The following is a 20,347-nucleotide window of genomic DNA, read 5'->3' as shown; positions in this document are numbered from 1 at the left end:
GGGTTTGAAACCATGGGGAGTGACTAGGAATCAGAAGAGTTTGCGCAAAGCCCACAAATTTTCCGCAGTCCCGAAGGGTGACACTGCAAGTGCTGTCCCTCGAATGCCCGCCCAGTGTGTGCTGTGGAAATCTTATTTGTGCCCCATTGCGAAGGCACGAGCAAGGCAGATGGCCAGATTATATAAAGCCAGTGACCTGCACATTTCGATATGGAGGAATCTCAATATATCTGAATAGGGAATGAATGGCAATCCTCTCTACCTGTTTCAGAAAGAAAGAATCCAGATTTGGGTACGAGCCTCTATAGGAAGAGGGGCACAGCTTTGCAGTCTTAGCGGATGTCAGAAAATAGCAGGCCTTCCCAAAGTGTCCCCTTAGGCCCTCGCCACCGTTATTGTCGGTAGCTGAACATGGTCGTAAAAATGGTAATTTTTCGGAGATTGTTCAAGGTTAGCTTTTATCTGTTGCTCGAAGATAGGTCTCCAAACGCTTTCTTAAAGGGCCAGATGGCAAATGTTTTAGGCTTTGTGGGTCACAGTTCCTCAGCTCTGCTGGTTTAGCGCAAAAACAGCTACAGATGGTGTGTGCATGAATTCACGTGGCTGTGTGCCAATAAAACTTTATTTATAAAAGCAGGCAGCTGGCTGAATTTGGCCTGCAGCTTGCTGACCCTGCTCTAAATCATTATTTGCGAACAGGGAATAACCATGTGATGTATTGTAAGAGCAGCTGATCCAGATGACAAAAAATATTTTATCCTTCAAAACAAACAAGTGAACAGATCTAGTCATCTGGAAGAGCCGATACTGCGGTTTGGGAAACACACCCACTCGGGTTCTGGTCCCACCATGCCCTGCTCTGTAAGCGGAAAGCCCATCCTCCCTCTGAGAAATGGTACATCCCTGTGCAGACTGGCCTTGGGCATCAAAACTGGTCTATTTCCTTTCTCTCTGACCAGTTTCACACAAACCTGCCTACACCCCACCAAAGTTTGAAGTAGCACAAGAACAAAGGAGTGTGTCAGAGTGATGTAGTCTATGGTGAAGATACATGTTCCGTGGCACTGGAAAGACTGTGTATTCTGCTATTGTTGGGGGCGGGGTGTTGGAGAAATGTGATGGATCCTATTGGTTGATGATGGTGTTGGTTGGTTCTTAATATCCTTGCTGATTTTCTGTTTCATTGTTCTATCAATTGTTGAAGTCTCCAACTATAATTCTGGACTTCTCTAGTTTGCCTTGTAGTTCTGTCAGTTTCTGCCTTATGTATTTTCCTGCTCTGTTGTTTGATGCATACACGTTCAAGGTTGCTATGTCTTCATTTGGGGTTGACCCTTTTTCATTATGTAATATGCCTCTCTGTTTCAGGTAATTGTCTTTGTTCTGAGGTCTACTTTATGTATTAATAAGCCACTCCTACTTTCTTTTGATTAATGTTCTCATGGTGTGTCTTTTCCATCCTTTTACTTTCTACCTGTTCCATTGGTACATTTGCAGTGCGTTTAGACCACATACAGTTAAGTCATGTTTTTAAATCTCTGTCTTCTTAATGAAATTTTGATATGTTAGGGTTTAAATCTGCCATTTTATATTTTGTTTTCTGTTTTTCTTTCTGATTTTCATTTTTCTGTTTTCTTTTTCCTGCCTTCCTGTGGATTACGTAATTTTTTCTTTTAGAATTAGGTTTTGGTTTATCTATACGTCTTTATTAGTTTTATATTGTTGTAAAATATCTGTATTGTTTTGGTTCCAATTTTAGTGTATGTGCTGCTGAAGTGAACATAGTCTGTATTCTTTTTTTTTAATGTTTATTTATTTATTTTGAGAGAGTGCACATGCACGCATGCATAAGCAGGGGGAAGGGCAGAGAGAGAGGAGAGAGAGAATCCCAAGCAGTCTCCATGCTGTCATTATGGAGCCTGACAAGGGGCTCAAGCCTGTGAACCATGAGATCATGACCTGAGCCAAAATCAAGAGTCAGACACTCAACTGACTGAGCCACCCAAGCACCCCAATTTGTATTGTTTTTTTAATGCGTTTCTTTGTGTGGCCTCTCAGTGGTTGTCTCCAGTGTTGGTTTATGTAAATGTAACTCTCCCCAGCCTGCTGGTGCTGTCATTTTACCTGTTTGGGTAAAATATAGAAAGCTTACCTCTGCATCACCCTACTCTCCCCTGTTTTATTGTATAAGTGTCTTGATTTTTCCCTCCGCGGACATTTAGAACCACATTAGTGTTACAATTTTATCTTCAATCCTCAAACATCCTTTAGGAAAGTCAAGAAAAGAAGGAAGTTCTGTTGGGGCACCTGGGTGGCTCAGTCGGTTAAGCGTCTGACTTCAGCTCAGGTCATGATCTCATAGTTTGTGGGTTCAGGCCCCATGTCAGGCTCTGTGCTTACAGCTCAGAGCCTAGAGCCTGCTTCAGATTCTTTGTCTCCCTCTCTCCGTGCCCCTCCCCAGCTTGTGCTCTCTCTCTCTCTGTCTCTCTCTCTCTCTCAAAAATGAATAAATAAACATTTAAAAAAGGAGAAGGAAATTCTGTTGTATTTGTCTTTATCTTTGTTCACCATATTCTTTCTCTTTCTTTTTTTCACGGATCCTTCCATATTTTTTCTTTTCTGCTTCCTCTAGCCATTCTTCGGGAAAGGTCTGCTAGCAGCAAGTTCTCTTGATCTCCCTCTAGCTGAGAATGTCTTGATTTCTCCTTTATCCCTGAAAGATATTTTTGCTGGGTATAAGATTCTGGGTTGACAGTTCTTTTCTTTCGGCACTGGAAGAATATTTTGTCACTTCTTTCTGGCCTTCCATGGTTGTTGCTGAGAAATGCACTGTCACTGGAATTGCTTTTCCTCCTATAGGTAAAGTGTTGTTTCTCTCTCATTGACTTTAGGATTTTTTCTTTGACTATGATGTGATTTTCAGAAGTTTGACTATGATGTGTCTTGGTTTGATTTTCTTTGTAAGTTATGTCTTTTATGTTATGTAAGTTATGTCTTACAAATTTGGGCAGTTTTCAGCCATTATTTTTACATACTTTTTCAACCCATCTCTCTCTATTTCTGGGACACTGGTGACACAACCATGAGATCTTTGTTTATAATTTCACAGGTCCCCAAGGCTCTGTTCACTTTTTAAAAACTATTTTTCTCTGTTGTTCGAATTGAGTAACTCCCATCATTTTATCTTTCAGTTCACTGATTCTTTTCTCTGTCCCTTCGTTCTGTGTTCACGTCTACCCCCCTGCTTTCTATTTTGGTTATTGTGTTTTTATTTTTCAGTTCTCAGATTTCTGTCTGGTTCATTTTTTATATCTTTTCTTCCCTTGCCGAGTCTTTGTAGGCCTTCTTTGGCTTTCCATGTGTAATTGCTCAGGGAATGTTCTCATCTGCTCGAACAGTGCTTGCCAGTGTCTGTGCTATCTCAGTGTTGGCCTCTAGCCACTGTCATTTTCCATTCAGGTGTAGAACTTCCCAGTTCTTACCGTGGTGACTGATTTTTTATTGAAACCTGGACATTCTTGTACGACGTAATGAGACTGGATCTTATTTAAATCTTCTCTTTTAGCTGGCTTTCTCTGACACTGCTCCATCAGGGAAGAGGTGGCTAGTTACTGCCAGGTTGGAGAAGAAGTCCAGGTTCCCCTTGGCCTTGTTGGCAACCAAGGAGGGGTCCCTCATTGCTGCCGGTGAGGTGGGAGTCCTCTCCGCCCCCCACCAGCCCTCCACTGATCCTTCCTCGGCTGGGAGGGGTGGGATGCCTTGCGACTACTCCTTACGGGGTCTCCCAAGATCTGGGTGGGTGGTCAAAGTCCTGACTCCCCACTGTGTCTTCTCTGACACCATCCCAGCAAGGAGGCCGAGGGCACCTGGCTCCTGCCAGGTGGAGGTAAAGTCCAGCTCCTTTTCTGTCTCCTGGGGGAGTGAGGCTTGTTACCAGCTGGCTGGATGAACATTCCAGCTGCCTACGTGGGTTTCTCTCACATCACCCTGGCTGGGAGCGCTGGGGGACCTCGTGAACTCCTCCATGGAAGTCCAGGCTCCTGGTCAGCCTTTATTAGTGTGTGTGCAGGTGGGGCCAGTGTTTTCTGTGTGTTTCCTGGAGTAGAGCTGTTCTGGTCTAGAAGTTTCCTGTCATGCTGTTCTGTCCTTTCCCTCGTCCTCTGGCTGTTGCTGGAGTTTTGTGCCTGTGCCTGTTGGCATCTCCAAGTTGCGGGATTCTTCAACCAGATGTGTGAGGCAGAAGGAAAACCCAGGGAACTCAGCACCATTTCCTTCCCTGGGTCCCTCCCTGAGTCCCTCCCTGGGTCCTTCCCTGGGTCCCTCCCTGGGTCCCTCCCTGGGTCCCACGGTCCCAGAGCCTCCCTTCTTCTCCTACCCTCCAGAGTCCTGCCGTCTGTCATACCTGACTCAGGAGGAGACACGGGGAAAAGGGCACCTAGTCCATATTCTCAGAAGCACAGTTCCCTGTGCATTTTCTAGAAACACTTTTTCTTGGGGCGCCTGGGTGGCTCAGTCGGTTGAGTGTCCGACTCTTGGTTTTGGTTCAGATCATGATCCCAGGGCCATGAGTTTGAGCCCCAAGTCAAGCTCCACGCTGATGGTGCAGAGCCTGCTTGGGATTCTCTCCCCCCCCCCCACCCCGCCCCTCTCCCCTGCTTATTCTCTCCCTCTCTCTCTCTCTGAAAATAAATATGGTTTTTAAAAAATACTTTTTCTGTCTGTTCTTTAGAATGCATTATTCCTACTGACCTATTTTCAACCCCCCTGACTTTGCTGTATCCTAACCCTTTGGTTACTGAGCCCGTCAGTGGGCTTTTTATTTCAGATACTGTACTTTAATGCTATATTCTCCATTTGTTTCTTTCAGGTGGTTTCTTTTTCTCTCGCGAGTACTGCTGTCTCTCCGATCATCTCAGCTGTACCTCGCTGAGCAGGGTCGCAAGGGCAAGTTGAGAGTCATTACCTGACCTCCAGCATCCAGGCCACCTCAGCTTGGGCATGCCTTGTCTTCTCCCTGGAGAATGTCAGCATTTCCTGGTTCTTGGTGTGTTGATTAATCTGTATTCCAGACATTTCAATATCCTGTCGTAGGACCGTGAGTCCTGTTAAAATCCTTCGGAGAATTTTCTTGAACGGGTGCTCGGCGAGGTTGGGCTTGGATGCCCAGTGCGTCTGATACGGTGGGAGGGGTTTCTGCGTCAGTCTGGCACTCGAGGCCTTTGCCATCCTGCTGGGGAGCCGCGCTGACGTTTGTCACACGGGGGAGGCTGGGGCCCGGTACTGGGGTGTATGGCAGCTTGGGTCCCACGGCGCGTCCGTGCTTCCTGCCTGTTCCGCACCTGAGCAGCCAGGCGTGTGTCTGTTCACACCCAGAGCCAGGACACCCTCCCCAGCCCTCTCCTCTGCCCTGCTTGGGCTCCTGTGCCCAGGCGGACAGGTGTGATGCTGTCCACATGCAGCTGGAGACCAGGAGGAGAGGGAGACTCCCGCCCCACACCGCTCGCTCTCCAGGGGCGGCTTCTCTGGCCTTTTGCCCTTGGAGTTCTCAGTGAGTTGTCTTCCTCCCGTCTTGTCCCCAGCTCCTAGTCCTGATCTGTGGGAGACAGAGAGACGGGTTGTGGGCCTCCCCCACCCCTGCAGGACTGGGAGCCTTCACGCTGCTCCGTGCCTTGCGAAACCCTCCCCACAGCCCTCAGGGTGATCTCACTATTGTCCCCGTTGCAGAGACAGCCACCTGCGAGGGTGTGGATCCCGGGGTTGGGGCCCCAACTGGCCTCTGTAGCCAGTGGGGTCGGACACAGCAGGTGCTTGGAGCGGAAATCTGCCGGGTCCTCAGTGGGCAGCTGCTGCCGGGCCCTGTGGCTTCGGTCCTTTGGTCACAGGATGGGGACGCTCACCCAGGGTTGCCCAGGGTCTGAGGAGTGTAGAGGCCACACAGGTGTGGACGGGGCCCAGGTCACAGGGTGGGGAAGAGCCAGGGCCAGAACCCTCGGGGGCTCACTCAGTCCCTCTGGGGACGGTGTGCTGCGGGCTGGCTGGTGTGGGAAAGCTGGGTGCGGGAGGCGGGCTTGGCTTCGGGTCAGAAGAGGGTGAGGAGGGTGGTGGGGTCGGGAGGAAGCTGGAGACTGTCAGGGAGGGTTCCTCTGCGAGCATCCACAGGAGTCTGCTGGGTGCCACAGGGGTGGACAGACAGGGTCCCTGCATGTGCGTGGTGCAGGCAGACCGTGACCCCCCAGGCTGGGTCCTGGGACTAGGTTAGGGTGGGTTCAACGGGGGACGGACTCTGTTTAGTCACGATGTGTCCCCAGACACACTCTGGGGGTGCCTGGCTGTCGGTTGAACGTCCGACTTTGACTCAGGTCGCGGTCACGTAAAGATTGAAACTTCCGGCCTCTCCTTGTGTGCAGTGAGCGGGCCTGAGGCCTTGAGGTGGGTGGGGGCCCTTGGGTCCCACAGGCCCCGCACATGCAGGCACGCAGTAGGTGCTCACACAGTGTCCGTCCGTCTGTCCCCTGTACCTCCCTCCAGCCTCCCCTGGGCAGGCCACAACTTGTCCACGCTGGCGAGGTCATGGTGGAAAATCTCCTCCTTGACACGTATGCTGCGGGAGATGCCCTGTGACGCTCGCAGAGAGGTTGGAAACCGATCGCATTTCTGTATTTCCTCCACGTGCTTTTTGTCCCCATTAGAAATCCACGTTCCGCTCTTCCGTGGAGGCCACGTAAGCCTGTCCTCTCCCTGCTCTGAGCTGATGCGCAGCTGCCGGTGACGCCACGCAGGGCCGGGGGACAGTCTGTGGTCAGGAGGAGCCTTGCAGAGGTGCCCAGGGCAGGTGCCGAATGGGGGGGAGGGTGACCGCGGTGGAGGCAGAGCCCCCGGAGGTACCTGGGGACCCAGGCCGTGTCCGTAGCCTCGCAGCCAGGCCTCTGGGTCCGTGGTCGTGCGGTCACACCAGCAGGTCGCTCCCTGCTGCTTCGTTGCCCGTCTGCCCAGCGGGGGCAGTAATCGTGCCCACCCCAGGCAGTCATGGAGGGTCACGCGCTGGAGTGCTCCCGCGGGCCGGAGCTGGCAGGCGGCCATGCTCTGCAAAACCATCTGGGCCTGCCTCCCCAGGGGCCTCCGTGTGACTGCACCCTTCCTCCCCATCACACCTGCACGCTGTCTTCTGGCTCTGGGTGGCCACGCCCGGTCGCTGCAGGGCCCTTCGGTTAGAGGCCCGCCCGAGACGCCGTTTCCCCAGATGCTGTGACACGGAGCGACCCTGGGCGCGAGTTATCTGGAGGTGCCAGCAGGCGCTTTCCCGCTGCCGTTGTCAGACCGAAGCAGACGTTGAGGAATGTCCCGAGGCGCCAGCACACAGGGCACACAGGGCACCGGGAAAGCCGCTGTCCCCACTCCCGCGGACTCCCAGGAAGGCCGGTCTTTGCCCTGGTGGAGTGGCGTTCACCCTCCGCCCGCAGGGAGCATCACGCTGTCTGGAAGAGCCGTGCAGGGACAGGACACGTGGAGCAGTCGGAGAGAGCGTGCGGGCCCGGATGTGGCAGCAGGAGGGCCAGGGACAGAGTGACCACTCGTCCACGTGGTGTTCTTGGGTCCCCGTGACAGCTGTGGGCGGACGCCCCGTCCTGGAGCTCAGGTTCCTTCAGCAAACGTGTGCCGAGTGGGTGTCACAAGGAAGCGTGTTCACGTCGTGCACAACCGAGCACGGAATCGGCACGGGTGCGGCCTGCCCGGACGTCTGGGCCCTGGTCCCCGGGGCGGCCCCCGTTGCTCGGGCTCCCCGGGATGGGCGCGCGGGGCTCCTGGGCCGTGACTCTTCCCCTGGGCCTCACCACCACCTGCCTCCCTCCCAAGCGCAGGCAGGTTCAGACTTTGACCCGGGATGGCAGGCCGCTCCCTGGGTGCCGAGAGCAGGTGCAGTGGCTTGCTCTGGCCTGTCCGCCTGTGGCCTCCTGCGCGGGGCCTGGTGTGAGACATGGGGCCGGGGAGCACAGCTATGCCCTTGATCGTGAACTTGCTTTTGTTCTGGTCCCTCGTCGGCCTCCTGGGGGTCTGCGGGAGCCCTACTGAGTGGGACGCTCCAACCGGCACGACCCTGCCCCATCTGTGTGTGTGTGTGTGTGTGTGTGTGTGTGTGCATTCACACACATGGGCCACCCTCGTGACACACACGAAGTCCCCCTCCTGTTGGGTGCAAGGCTGCTGTGTGGGCTCAGTTTCGTCCGGGAACTTGGGACGGGAACTTGATTGATAGCAGGCACGGGGTCTCCTCGGGGTCGTGACTGTGGAGCGAATCCAGTCGAGCAGGTTGCCGTGAGCACCGTGGAACAGACAGAACGGACCTGGCAGGGTAGATCACAGAGGGCAGAGCCCTGTCGGCTGTCCCTGGGGACCCTGCCAGGATGCCACAGGGCTGGCTGTCCCCCGGGCATCGCTTGTGACGCTTTGGGAATGTGGTGGCCATTCGCTCATCACCCTTAAGGGAGGGTTAACTGCCAGTCAGCACACAGCCACCCTCCCCGTGAAGGGAGGCACAGCGGAATCATATCCGCCGTCGGCAAAGCACCCAGACTTTCAGCCGGGATTTGGTTGCAACATTTCAGGCCATTTTGGGAAAGGACTTTATTGCGTGAGAACATTTTTTTCAGTTTGTAATCATTGTAATATTTGAGCCAGTACCAGTGGCCCTTGAGGTGAATTGCTTTTTTATTATTAGAAGATGTCACGATGGACTGAACGCACGAGGCTGGGCGTCGGAGTCCGGCCGAGGGCTGACAGGGCGAGTGGGGGGACTTGTGGCAGCCAGCAGGTTCTGGGTCACAGGAGCTGAGGAGACGGATTATTTCATAAATAATTAATTCATAATAATTATTTCATAATAATTATTTCATAAATAATTGTTAGGCTTTGCACTAACAAAATGACCTACCCTAGTGTAGTATTTATAAGGACGTTCTTATAAATGAAGCGTGAGTCCTTCAGAATTAAAGACGCAAACACAGGTTGCTGTACTTGGCTGCTAAGTTATCGTTTAACAAAAAGCCGCCTCGCCGACTTCTGAGTGGTTTTTGGCTGTTCACCTGCACCCCTCGTGGCCTGGGTCGGGCCCAGGGGTTGAGGTGGGGGCCCTTCGGGACCCTGTGTGGGCAGGCAGGGCCGGCTCAGAGGCCAGCGTTTCGGTGGCTCGTCCCGGGCCTGCTGCTCACCGTCTGTGACCGGGACAAGGGTTAAGATTAGGGTTAGGGGTTAGGGGTTGGGGTTAGGGTTAGGGTTAGGGTTCTGGGCGAGGCCTCCTGCTGAGTCGTCTGAAATGAGGACCGTATTTACCCTTTGAGTTGTTGTGGGGATTATACGCACGTACCCGTTTAGCACACAACTGCACTCGCAAACCAGCAGGCTCACTGCTGTGTTACCAGGCCCCAGTGTAGAGCCAGTGTGTCCGCATCCCACAGCGAGACAGCGCCAGGCCCCCGTGAGGGGGTGACCCGTGGGGGCACATCGGCAGGCTCATCCTGCAGGAGCTGTGACCTGGCAGGGCGGCAGACAGATGACCGCGTATATGCGTGGGTGTGTGTGCACAGTGATCACGGGCAGGGTGTGTGTGCGGGCAAGGGAGGGGGCCTCGCTGGGGAGGCGTTTAGGCTGGGAAGTGGGAAACCCTGGGTGAGGCGGGTAGCCGAGTTCGTGGTGGGTGTGTGTATCTCCCCAGCACGCTGGTTCGGGGTTCCGCACTCCAGGGCAACCTCATAAGTTCATTCTGTGCTACTTTGGAATTTGTCATGTTGGGCAAGTGGTAGAATTCATCATCAGTGAAGAAGAGGGTAGAGTGAGTGTCCTATCCTGAGATCGGTGTATAAGATGTTTAATGGCGTAGAATAAAAATATCAAATACGTATTCAAAATGTATGGTTTTCTCTTTCTAATCTGGTTGAAAACATGCCTCTTCTGTATTTTCCTTCATTTTGAACTTGCTCAGTTTTGACAGCCTTGCAAAAGTTGATGCGACTTGACATTTCACTTCTAAGCGTTAGCAGCGTGTTGCCAAACTAGACCTTGGTCGCACACCTTCGGAGGACACTGTGCTGATTGGCGGTTTCGAGTCCCGGGTGGGGGAGGACGCAACGAAGAAAACACTTGTAGCAAAACCCGTGTGATTTCCTATGGCTGGTATTTCTTCTGCTGATTCCTCAAAGCCGGCGCTGCCCTGGGTCCCTTTGCCCACAAACTTGCAGTGACCGTCTGGGTTTAATGACCCGTCACCCACATCTCTCCACTTTACTCTTCGAACACAAATGGCTCTTTCTGTCCTTGGACTTTTCTCTCTGCAAGTGCTCTCACTGTGGAAGTAACATGTGCCGTTCCATGGAGAGAGAGTCTGTTGTCATTAATAAATAGCATCTCTTTAGTTCTCTGTTTATGATCAACTTTACTGGAACATCTGTTTCTCAAAATTTGCAGTATCTGTAGAGGGTAATAAAACAGTCTGTTTCTGTTGGGATCCAAATCCAGCCTTCTCGAGAGCAGACATAACTGAAACCATATTAGCACCAGGACGGACAGCCAGGGGGCTGGTTTCCAGTGTTCCCCACGGGGCGCACGGACACAGAGCCCCTGCCTTGGGGAAGCGGCAGGTGCAGGCGTCTGGAACGAGCCGGCTGCCAACCGCATGTCAGGTTGCGTGGCGAGTTTTCTGTCTGCTGGCCCGATGCAAGTTTCTTTCTGAAATGTTTCACGCCGACTCAGGATGTGGATTGGGCCACGCCTGTGAGCCCGTGACGGAATGCAGGTTCTCGGAGCATCACTGACTCATCTGCCAGGTTGGAAACGCCTTTTCAAATGCCAGCTTTTGAGTTGCTGCTTTGGGGCACTGAGGTCAGGTGTCCCCAGGACGCGTCTGTGACATAGATGCGGGTTCCAGCTCAGCGTGCCCCTGGGACAGCGCCTCCTTTGTTTGAAACTTTTTTGTGTCTGGCGGCATAACAATGTATTCTTGGGAAATTCAGTTTGAGGAGACAGGGAAATATTTTCGTGGAAGTTATGTCCAAGCCATCATGAGTGGGTAGGTTTTCTGGATGGTTTTGTGGAACATTCTGTTACCGTCTGAAGCAAGAGGGTGTGAGGTTAGGCAAGGTCAGGAGGCCTGGGGAAGGTTTAGGGCAACTGAGGGGGACAGAGCTGGGCTGGCGGGACCAAGTGACTAAAGCCACAGCGTGTCCACAGAACAAATCGTGTGTCCGTGTGCCAGCCCAGCGTCCCCCGGGAGTGGCGAGCGGGCAGGCAGGGCCAGAGGTCAGGGGATGAGCAGGCTGTTGCATCCAGTGTGGCCTCCAGTCCCCCTGCTCCCAGCTGCGCGCACACACACACACACACACACACACACACACACACGGCCTGGAGACAGTTCCCACGGGTCCCGGGGAGCCCACGGAAGATTGGGCAGGCAGGCTCTGTTGGCAGGCTGCCAGGAGGTATCTGGTGGCACCCGGACATTTGATCATTCAGTTGTTCTCTCTAATCACGTTAGGGGACCCCCCCCAACCCCACCATGGCACCTGCCGTGGGAACCATCCCCAAACTGGGACGTGCCGGCTCTCCCGGTGGACCCAGGCGGCTTCCGATTTCTGTGTGGTCTCACCTGAACACGCGAGATGCCGTGGCCCCCGTCGGTGGCTGTGGCTGCCCCCCCCCCCCCCCCGCCCACCGGGAGCAGGGTGCAGAGGACCCGTGTGCCCATCAGCCCGGCTGGGTCGCAGCTTTGGCTCCAGTCCTGTTAGAGGGCGGTGCCCACCCAGGTGGACTTCCTTTTCCATCTCAGGCATTTGTAAGCGTCACCAACGAAGAGACCATCTCGGTGTGAGTTAGCCCAGCAGAGGCCTCGTAAAGCAGACCCGTGACGCCGTGGGGTCTCTGCACGGCCCCTTTAGGGTTCGGCTGAGCTCTGGATGAAAATCTCCAGCTCCTGTCGGAGGATCTGTGCTGATTTCCAGCAGCCATTCTGAGTATGTGCTGCCTCGGCCTCGTGCGGACGCCGGGGCGGGAGGCAGGGTGCGGGGAGCGGGCTTTGCCAGGAAGGCGGACAGTGGAGGGGCCCCGACAGCCACACCCCCGGCCCAGGGTGTTGCATGAACCTGCACGGTGAGCAGCAGGATGTCTGAACACGGTCCTGACCTGGTGGGAGAAGCCCACGAAGATTCGAACGGGGCGGTGCCGAGGCCACATTTGCGTCTACGCGCCCTCGGGGGCCTGAGGGGCCAGGTAGGGAGCCACCCCGGGGCAGAGAGGAAGTGAGACAAGGGCTCCCGGATGGCTGGGCAGGTGAGCACAAGCATGGGGCACTCTTCACCGACTTGGGGACACAGCAGGGAAGGACGTTTCTGGAAAGGGGCAGCACAGTAGAGAAGATAGGTTTAGGCTTGGAAGGTTGTGTGTGAGGCTCCCCTGGGACGTACACACGCACACGTACTTGAGACCCCACGAGGGTCTGTGATGTAGGAGAGCGCTCAGCGGCCCCCGCCTTTCCCCTGTGCTCCCAACACCGGCCCTTGTCCCCTCCTGTATTTCTGTTTAAAGAACAGGTTGCTAAGTGCATTGATGCCCCAAGGCACTGGTTCCCTGTCAGGTGATGGTGCCCCCAGGAGACACCGGCTCACGTCTGGCAATGTTGGGGGCACCTCTGGCATTCCTGGGTAGAGCCCAGGGATGCTCCTCAGGTCCAGCCCAGGACAGCCCATGAGAAGCCCTGGTCTAGGGAAGTTTTGTGGCTTCCAGAATCTTCTAGTCCTTTGGAGATACCTGTCTATCCCAAAAGCATGTTTCACTCAAAAGCTTTTTGTTGTTATTTGTTTTAGTTTATTCATTTATTTTTGAGAGAGAGAGAGAGAGCGCGCGAACACGAGCAGGGGAGGGGCAGAGAGACAAGGAGAGAAAAAATTTAAAGCCGGATCAGCACTGACAGTGCAGAGCCTGACGCGGGGCTGGAACTCACAAACCGTGAGGTTATGACCTGAGCCGAAGTCAGCCGTTTAACCAGCTGAGCCACTCAGGCAGCCCCATTCAAAAGTTTTTAAAAGGAGGCGTCAGGATGTTACTTCTGTAAAGCGAAACGTGACTCCCGTGACCCTCAGCCACTGCTTCCTCTGCAGACAGGGCCACGATCAGCTCGAAGAACTCAGTGAAGAGGGGTAAGACCCTGAGGGTGATTCCACCCAGAAAATGCTTGGTGAGTCAGCGAGGAAAGTGCACATCCTGGTCCGGGTCAGGCGGGACTACTGTCCCTGATGGGGGGGCCGCCGCAGGGGGCAGGCCAGGCTGTGGGACGAGCCAGCATGTGCCCTGGGCCCCCGCGTCTTTGTCTCGTGAGTCCTGACGGGGACGTTGCTGCGCAGCGACTTGGCCACCAGCCAGGTCCAGTCTGGCCGGGAAATCACCCTTCTTCAAGGCAGGACTCTCACCCTGCCTGTCGCCTCACCTTGCTGCACACTCTCTTACAGAAGCCCATTCTTTTCTCGCTAGTCTCACAGGCAGCGGGAGAGTCTGCAAAGCGCAAGTAAACGTTGGAGAAATGGTAGCATCATGTGGAAAATGACAAGTGCCCCAAATTCCCATTAAGCTTTGCAAGACATTCTTCCAGGTGTTACACGTGTGCCAATTTATTGTTGTTCCTGCCCGCGCTTTGTGTGTTCGCGCGACACATGCTTTCGGGCCTGGATGCCCCGCTGGGCCAGCACGTGGAGGCATTTTGCCCTCGGAGGACCACGGTGGTCCCCCTGCTGCCCCCAGGGACTGACCTCGGAGGAGACGGACGGAAGCCGGGTGACATTTTCTGTGTCCTGCAGGGACGTGCTGTCCGTTTTCTCAGACTCTTGATGGAGTCCTTTGCCTCCTAACTAGAGATGAAAGTTTTAAAGAACAGAGCCTCCGGCCCATGGTTTGCACCTGTGCGTCGAACTAGAAAAGAAACAGGGGCCACTGCGTTGAGGGCGTTTCAGTGCAGGTCCTCAGCTGAGCACAGAGGAGGGGACGGGAGCCCCCACCTTTGTGTCTCTGCCAGAAAGGACCCTTCTCACTCCTGATCTTATTTAACCTCCTAAATCCCTAGGGGTCCGATGCTGTCCTCAAACGCTACCAGCTTAACGTGGTTACTGGCAGGGCCGGGTAGCCAGGCAGAGCCCGCCCTCCGGGGCCACGGCCATGGCTACCACGCCCTACTTCCTGGGTTCCCCCGAGGGGCAGCCTCTAGGCCAGACCCAGTACTCTGTTACTGACAATCCTCAGTGAAGTGTGCAGACAACAGGGTTTGGTTTTGTTTTGTTTTTTAACATGTTATTTAGTTTTGAGAGAGAGAGAGAGAGAGAGAATGAGCAGGGGAGGGGCAGAGAGAGGGGGACAGAGGATCCCAAGCAGACTGACTCCATGCTGACAGCAGCGAGCCCGATGCAGAGCTCGAACTCATGAACTGTGACATCATGACCTGAGCTGAAGTCGGATGCTCAACGGTCTGAGCCGCCCAGGCTCCCTGATAACAGGGATTTTTACTTCTCCGTTGGTCTCGGTCCCTCTTTAGAGAAGACCGTTCTGTTTACTCCTCTGTGCTCCCTGTGAGAACGATACTCGGGGGAAAACAGCAGGTCCTGCTTTCGTAGTTCTGTCTTGTTCTCACCCAGGGAACAGGCAACGAGGCTTAATGTAACAGAGGACACGGAGGTTCATCCCAAAGGCTCCCTTGTGTCCTGTCCCTTGGCCTTTCCCCCACATTTCAGTTACCCAGGAGCAGACCCACGTCAGACCAGGTCTCCCTTTGCTCAGAGCCCTCTGAGCTCCAGCGCACCCGAGTGAGAGCCCCACCAGCCTCGGAGGCACAAGCCCCCTGTCCCTCTGTGCATCCCTCCGTCCCTCCCCTCCCCTCCCCCTCGGCTCCTGCTTCTCTCCCAGGCCACCTTCTGAGTTGCGCGTCCTGGCCCCATTCCAGCGTCTGTTCAGACCCTGAGCCCTGCCCTGGGCACCCCTGCTCTGCACATCGGCCCCGACGTCAGCACAGCGTGCCCTCTGTCGTCTCCCCTGCACGCTGTAGGAGGGCGGGGTGGGGCCTGCGGCGGGGACCGTACGTGGTGCCCATGGGGGTTGTCAGAGCCGAGGTCCTGTCATTGATTGGTGCGTGGGGCGTAGCGGGCCCGTGACCCCGCCTGTGGGACTCGAGAGGCCGGCGCAGCTGAGCGCGTGGTGGCGTTTTCGACGTCTCGCCCGCCCTCCTGTGGTCCCCTGGGTCTGTGAAACCAATCCGGCAGGATTAGGAATTATTAATGTGTAGACTCCTTTCAGTGGGTTCTCCCGTGAGTCATTTGTAACTTTTACTAATTTACCAGCATGACATGACTGTTGTCCTCATCTGTTGTGCAGTTTCTTAAGTCGGTGAGCCGTTTGTTCGAACGTCAAGAAGCGCGTTACTCCGAATTACCGTGCGCACTTAGCTTCGTATGGTTTCCTCTCTGCCGTTTCTTACCAGACGGGCCTAAGCGCAGTGACTGTGCGGGGGTGGTTAGGTCCTGATGTTTGTTCTCAGTGGTCTCAGAAGACCGCCGTGTGAGCGTTCGGTCGTGAGTGGTGAGCCCCCGACTCCTCCCTGCGTGGGCCCGGCCTGTGCCCCGTGCAGAGCTGGACCCCAGACACTCCTGTCGTGGGAGATGGGTGCCCGGTGCCGGGCGGGGCGGGGCTGGAAGGCAGGAGGACGTGGAGAGGCAGGCTGCGGGATGAGCAGGGAGGTGTTGCCCTGCCCTGAGCAGACGCCGACCACAGCGGGGGCAGGGGGGAGTGGGGAGGAGAGAGCCACGGCTTCCGGCCAAGGCAGGGTGAACGCAGGGTGCCCTGCAGGGAGGCCGGGGCGACAGGCGTCGCTGAGGGCTGCGCCCTGAGCTGCACCCCACTCACCCCCCCGTGTCCGGGAGCGGGGCCTGGTGGGCACCTTGAGCCCACGCCACCCTCTGAGGCCCTGGTTCCTCTGCAAGAGTGTCCCTTCCCCGTGGTCCTGGGCACTCTGACCCCACTGGGGACCGGCCCTGTCAGCCCCCCAAGGATTCTCAAGGGGCCCAAGCCCATCCAGACGCTGCCTTCCCTGGTCTTACACCCCGATCCCTGAGGGCAAGGACTTCACAACGATGTAAAGGTCCTGGGGCGTCAGAGCAGCGCCCCCACATGGCTGTTGCAGAAATTACAGCGCTTCTGCTAGATTGCGGATCTCATAGCCACGCTGGGACCAAAGCGCAGATGATAACGTTCTTGTTGGTAAATCTTAACAGCAGTTCACGGAGGAGCTTCCGGAATGGAGGCTGTTCAGACCAGGGCCTGCTGTCCTGGGCCTTGGCCTCCCAGTGTCCCAGGCTCTGGTTTCTGTTACCGCCTGCCCTCTCCCCCCGCCACCGCTGTGTTCATGTCCGGCTTTCCTGGGCCCTTTACCTGGAGGCGGCCTCTCCCTGGGTTTCCCACGGTGGACAGCATCCGCCATTGTCCTCTGCAGGCCCACCCAGGGGTCCCCCTCCCGCACCCGATTGGACCCCCCAGGCCTTTCCAGAGCCCCCACCCTCCCCCCGCCTCGGCTTCCCAGGGGCCCTCACCCTCTAGGCACCCCCGGCGTCCTGGCTCCTGCCATGTGCTTCCTCCCTACTTGGACCTCTGAGCCAGACTAAGGACACTGTGTCTCGAGACTCTCTTCCCGAGTTGAGCACAGTCTCCAGCCGGGGAAGGCAGCGGAGCAAATCATTTGGAAAGCCGGCGGTCTCCATTCTGTTGGGCGAACCACCCCACCCTCTGGTAACGTCGACCCCCCGCAGTTAGCGCCGATTCAAAACCTACAGTACGATTCTTTTCTTTACTTCTGGATTTCTAATGAGAATGTGAAAGCAGAGCGTTCCCAGCATTTCGGGTTGGACTTCTGTGTTTGTGTGAGTTCTGTGCAGTCGTCTGACGTGAGGCTGTGGTCTTTCCAGATGCCTGCTCTGTGCCCGTCTCTGAGATCATCACCGTCGAAGAAACGGACATCCACGGCAGACACTACGGCCGCAGAAAATGGCGGAAGATGGAGAAGCCCTTCGCTTTCACAGGTGATGGAGCGAATCCGTCCCGCGTCTCCGGGGACTGCGCGCAGATGCCCCAAAGGGCCACGGTTTCGTCGCTTGCTCGACAAATTCAGTGTCTCTTTGCTTTATCTCGCAGAGACTGCCTTATGCAGTTTTTCCCAAGATCTCCTTTTGATTAATGTTTTGATCAGCTTTGACTTTCTTTGCTTTTTAACATGAGTGAGGAGAACTGAGCCATAGGCCGGAAGGCGGGGGCGGCACGGGGACCCTGCCAGGCCGCGAGGCTGCACATGGGGCGCGAGGCTGTGCTCCGTGACCCCCCGACCCGCCGCGCTGTCTGTCTCCGCAGTGCACTGCGTGAAGAGGGCCCGACGTCACCGCTGGAGGTGGGCGCAGGTGACCTTCTGCTGTGCTGAGGAGCCGCTGTGTCACCTGTGGCTGCAGACGCTGCGGGAGCTGCTGGAGAAGCTGAGTACGTGGAGAGAGGCGCGGTCTCCGGGGCCCGCGTGGGACCCTGTGATCGTGGCTGCTTCCCTGCCTTTTGCACACCTTCCCGTAACCAAGTGCACTGCTGAATTGGGGTGGCTTAAAGACATACTAGTTTTACGGGACCAGCCTGGCACCGGGCGCTGCCCCAAGCATGGCCTTCCAGGGGCCGGGGCGCCTTCCCTGACCGGCCGCGAGGTGGGGGGGGGGGGGGGGGCGGACAGGCCCCTGGGCCCGCTGAGCCTCAGGTTCTATTTCTGGGAAGCGGGGATGGCGATAGCTACGCGCCCGGTGGATGTGGGGAGTGAGCCAGGGACATGGGGGCGCCCCTGTGCACACCTGCGCCCCGAGTCTGTCTGTCGCCCCTTGGAACGCGCAAGATGCCAGCTCATCCTCTGTCTGGAGTCCTGTTTGGTTATAACCGTAACACGTCGTTCTGTGAGCTCAGTCCAGGCTTTCTTTCACTGTAGAAGAGAAACCGTGTGTGGGTAGGTTTGTTTTCGGTCTTCTTTGATTCATTTGGCATCTGGATCAAAGAAGCGAATTATAATGTGTTGAAGGCCTGTCAGCTGCAGAGAGACTTGCTCGCTCGAAGAGGTGCCTTTGGTATTCTGCGTCCTGCCGTCTAATCCCGCGGGACGTGACCTCCCTTACCTGCTGCCGGGCCAGTGACCCCCGACCTCTCCCCACGTCTCCCAGCACAAGGGCCCTGTCCTGCTGTGTGAGTCTGCGTGGAAGTTGCCCCCTGCCCGTCTGCCGCCTTCTCCTCCATCTTTCCAGACTCGTCCTCCTCGTCCCCGCTGCCCCCTTCCTGCTTCCTCTGCTCGCTTTCCTGAGACTCTGAATCTGTAGACTCGGGCCGATTCTGTAGGTTCAGACCCCAAGGGGAAGTTCACCGAACCTGCCCCCCATTGGACGGCGGGCGCCTATTTCCCGCGTAACTGGCAGGAAAGCGCACACAGTTGTACGCGCGTCGCAGGCGCTGGTGTGGGCAAGAATTCTGGGATTCTGTTACCTCAGCTACCCTGTAACTAACTCTGTGTCCGTCTGTTGTGGTGTTTACTGGAGGTCGTGTAGACGCAGGGAAGCGCCCAGATCCAGAGCGCGTGGCCCGGGAGCTCTCACACACCCGGCGCTCTGAGCAAGCATCCGGCATCCACATCCAGAACACCGCCAGCTCCCGGGGCTCCCTGGGCCCCCTGCGGGCACCCCCCCCCCCCCGCTCCCCCACGGGGTGATCACTGCCTGGCTTCTGAACGACCGGCTTCAGTTGATGAGTCACCGTGCTCTGCAGAGCTCCTGTGTCTGGCTGGCTGGCTCAGTGTCCGTTTGTGAAGCTTCCCCACGCTGTGCGTGCGGTGTCAGCTGCTCGTTCTCCTGAGGGCGTGGCCCTCTGTGTCCGACCACTTACTCCTCCATTTTACTGTGGCAGGTCACTGGGAGAGCTCCCCGGTGTGGGCCGCTGCAGACAATCCTGTATGTTCTGAACGTTCTGGTGCGTGTCTCCTGTGGACACATGCCTGCATTTCCATTGGCTGCGTGCGGGAGTTAATTTACATTTCCCTGATAGCTAAAGAGGTTGAGAAACACGCTGCTGTGTTTCTGGGCCATTCGGAAATCCCCTTTCGTAAGGAGTCTGCTGTTCGGGTCTCTTGTCCACTTTTCTGTTGGGTTGTCTGTCTTTTCTTAATGTTACATGGATATTCTTTGTATACCATGGCTCCAACTCTTTTATTGGATTTATGAATTACCGACATCATTTCTCTTTCTGTGGCTTGCCTTTGTAGTCTCTTACTGGTGTCTGTTGATGGACGGACATCCTTTTTTTTTTTTTTTTCTTTTTTTAAGTAGGCTTCATCCCAGCATGGAGCCCAACATGGGGCTCGAACTCACCAACCGTGAGATCAAGACCCAAGCTGAGATCAGAGTCGGACGGGTAACCGACTGAGCCCCCAGGTGCCCCAGACATCCTTCATTTTAATGTAGATCTATTTATCTTTTTGTTTTGTTTTGCTCTATGGTTAGTTTGGGTCCTATTTGACATTTTTGTCCACTCCAGAGCCATGAAGATATTTTCTCCTCAGAACTTTGTTTTACCTTTCACATTTAGACCTAGAATCCACCTAGAATTCATTTGGGTGTGTGGTGTTAGGTGAGCGGTCAGGGTTTACTTAAACACAGATGTCTGCTTGACCCCACGCTGTTGAGGGAAGGAGCGTCCCTCCCCCCACGCGCCATGAGCCGCCATGTTGTTCTCCACGAACTTGGCTCGTGTGTGCAGAACTTGAATGGATTTCCACTTTGTGCCCAGTGACGTTGCTAAGTCCACTTTTTAATAGATTGATGGTTCTTTTGGATTTTCTTTGAATGCAGTCATGTCAACTGTGAGTAATGACCCTTCTCGTTCATCCGTCTTGGTTCTTGTGCCATTTATGTCTCTTTCTCACAGTTTTGCCCTGGTGTGGATCCCAGCGTGGGGAGGGTCGTCTCAGTCCTGTTCTCGGGGCCGTTTCCGACATTTCACTGTCAAGGATGATGTTTCTTAGGTTTTTCATAGATTTTAAAAAAAACATATTAAAGGGGTGCCTGGCGGGCTCAGTCGGCGGAGCGGGCAACTCCTGATCTCGGGGTCATGAGTTTGAGCCCCACGTTGGGTGTAGAGATTTCTAAAAAAGTAAAACTGAGGGGCGCCTGGGTGGCTTGGTTGGTTAAGCGTCCGACTTCGGCTCAGGTCATGATCTCACGGTCCGTGAGTTCGAGCCCCGCGTCGGGCTCTGTGCTGACAGCTCAGA

The 20,347-nt window shown here is 55.3% G+C and overlaps 1 protein-coding gene across 1 annotated transcript in view; it reads left to right on the top strand.

The window, feature by feature from the left end:
• Positions 1–20,347, top strand: part of CERK (ceramide kinase) — a gene marked incomplete at its 5' end in the record, with an annotated part of 44,439 nt that overhangs the window by 6,631 nt on the left and 17,461 nt on the right. Inside the window, 2 exons of the mRNA XM_027071555.2 lie at positions 16,980–17,093; positions 17,419–17,541. Of these exons, the coding sequence (XP_026927356.2) occupies positions 16,980–17,093; positions 17,419–17,541 (237 nt within the window). The remainder of the gene's footprint in view (positions 1–16,979; positions 17,094–17,418; positions 17,542–20,347) is intronic.

Source organism: Acinonyx jubatus, chromosome B4 (genome assembly GCF_027475565.1).
Source record: "Acinonyx jubatus isolate Ajub_Pintada_27869175 chromosome B4, VMU_Ajub_asm_v1.0, whole genome shotgun sequence".
Taxonomy (NCBI): Eukaryota; Metazoa; Chordata; class Mammalia; order Carnivora; family Felidae; genus Acinonyx; species Acinonyx jubatus.
This window is presented reverse-complemented; position numbering and strand designations above follow the sequence as displayed.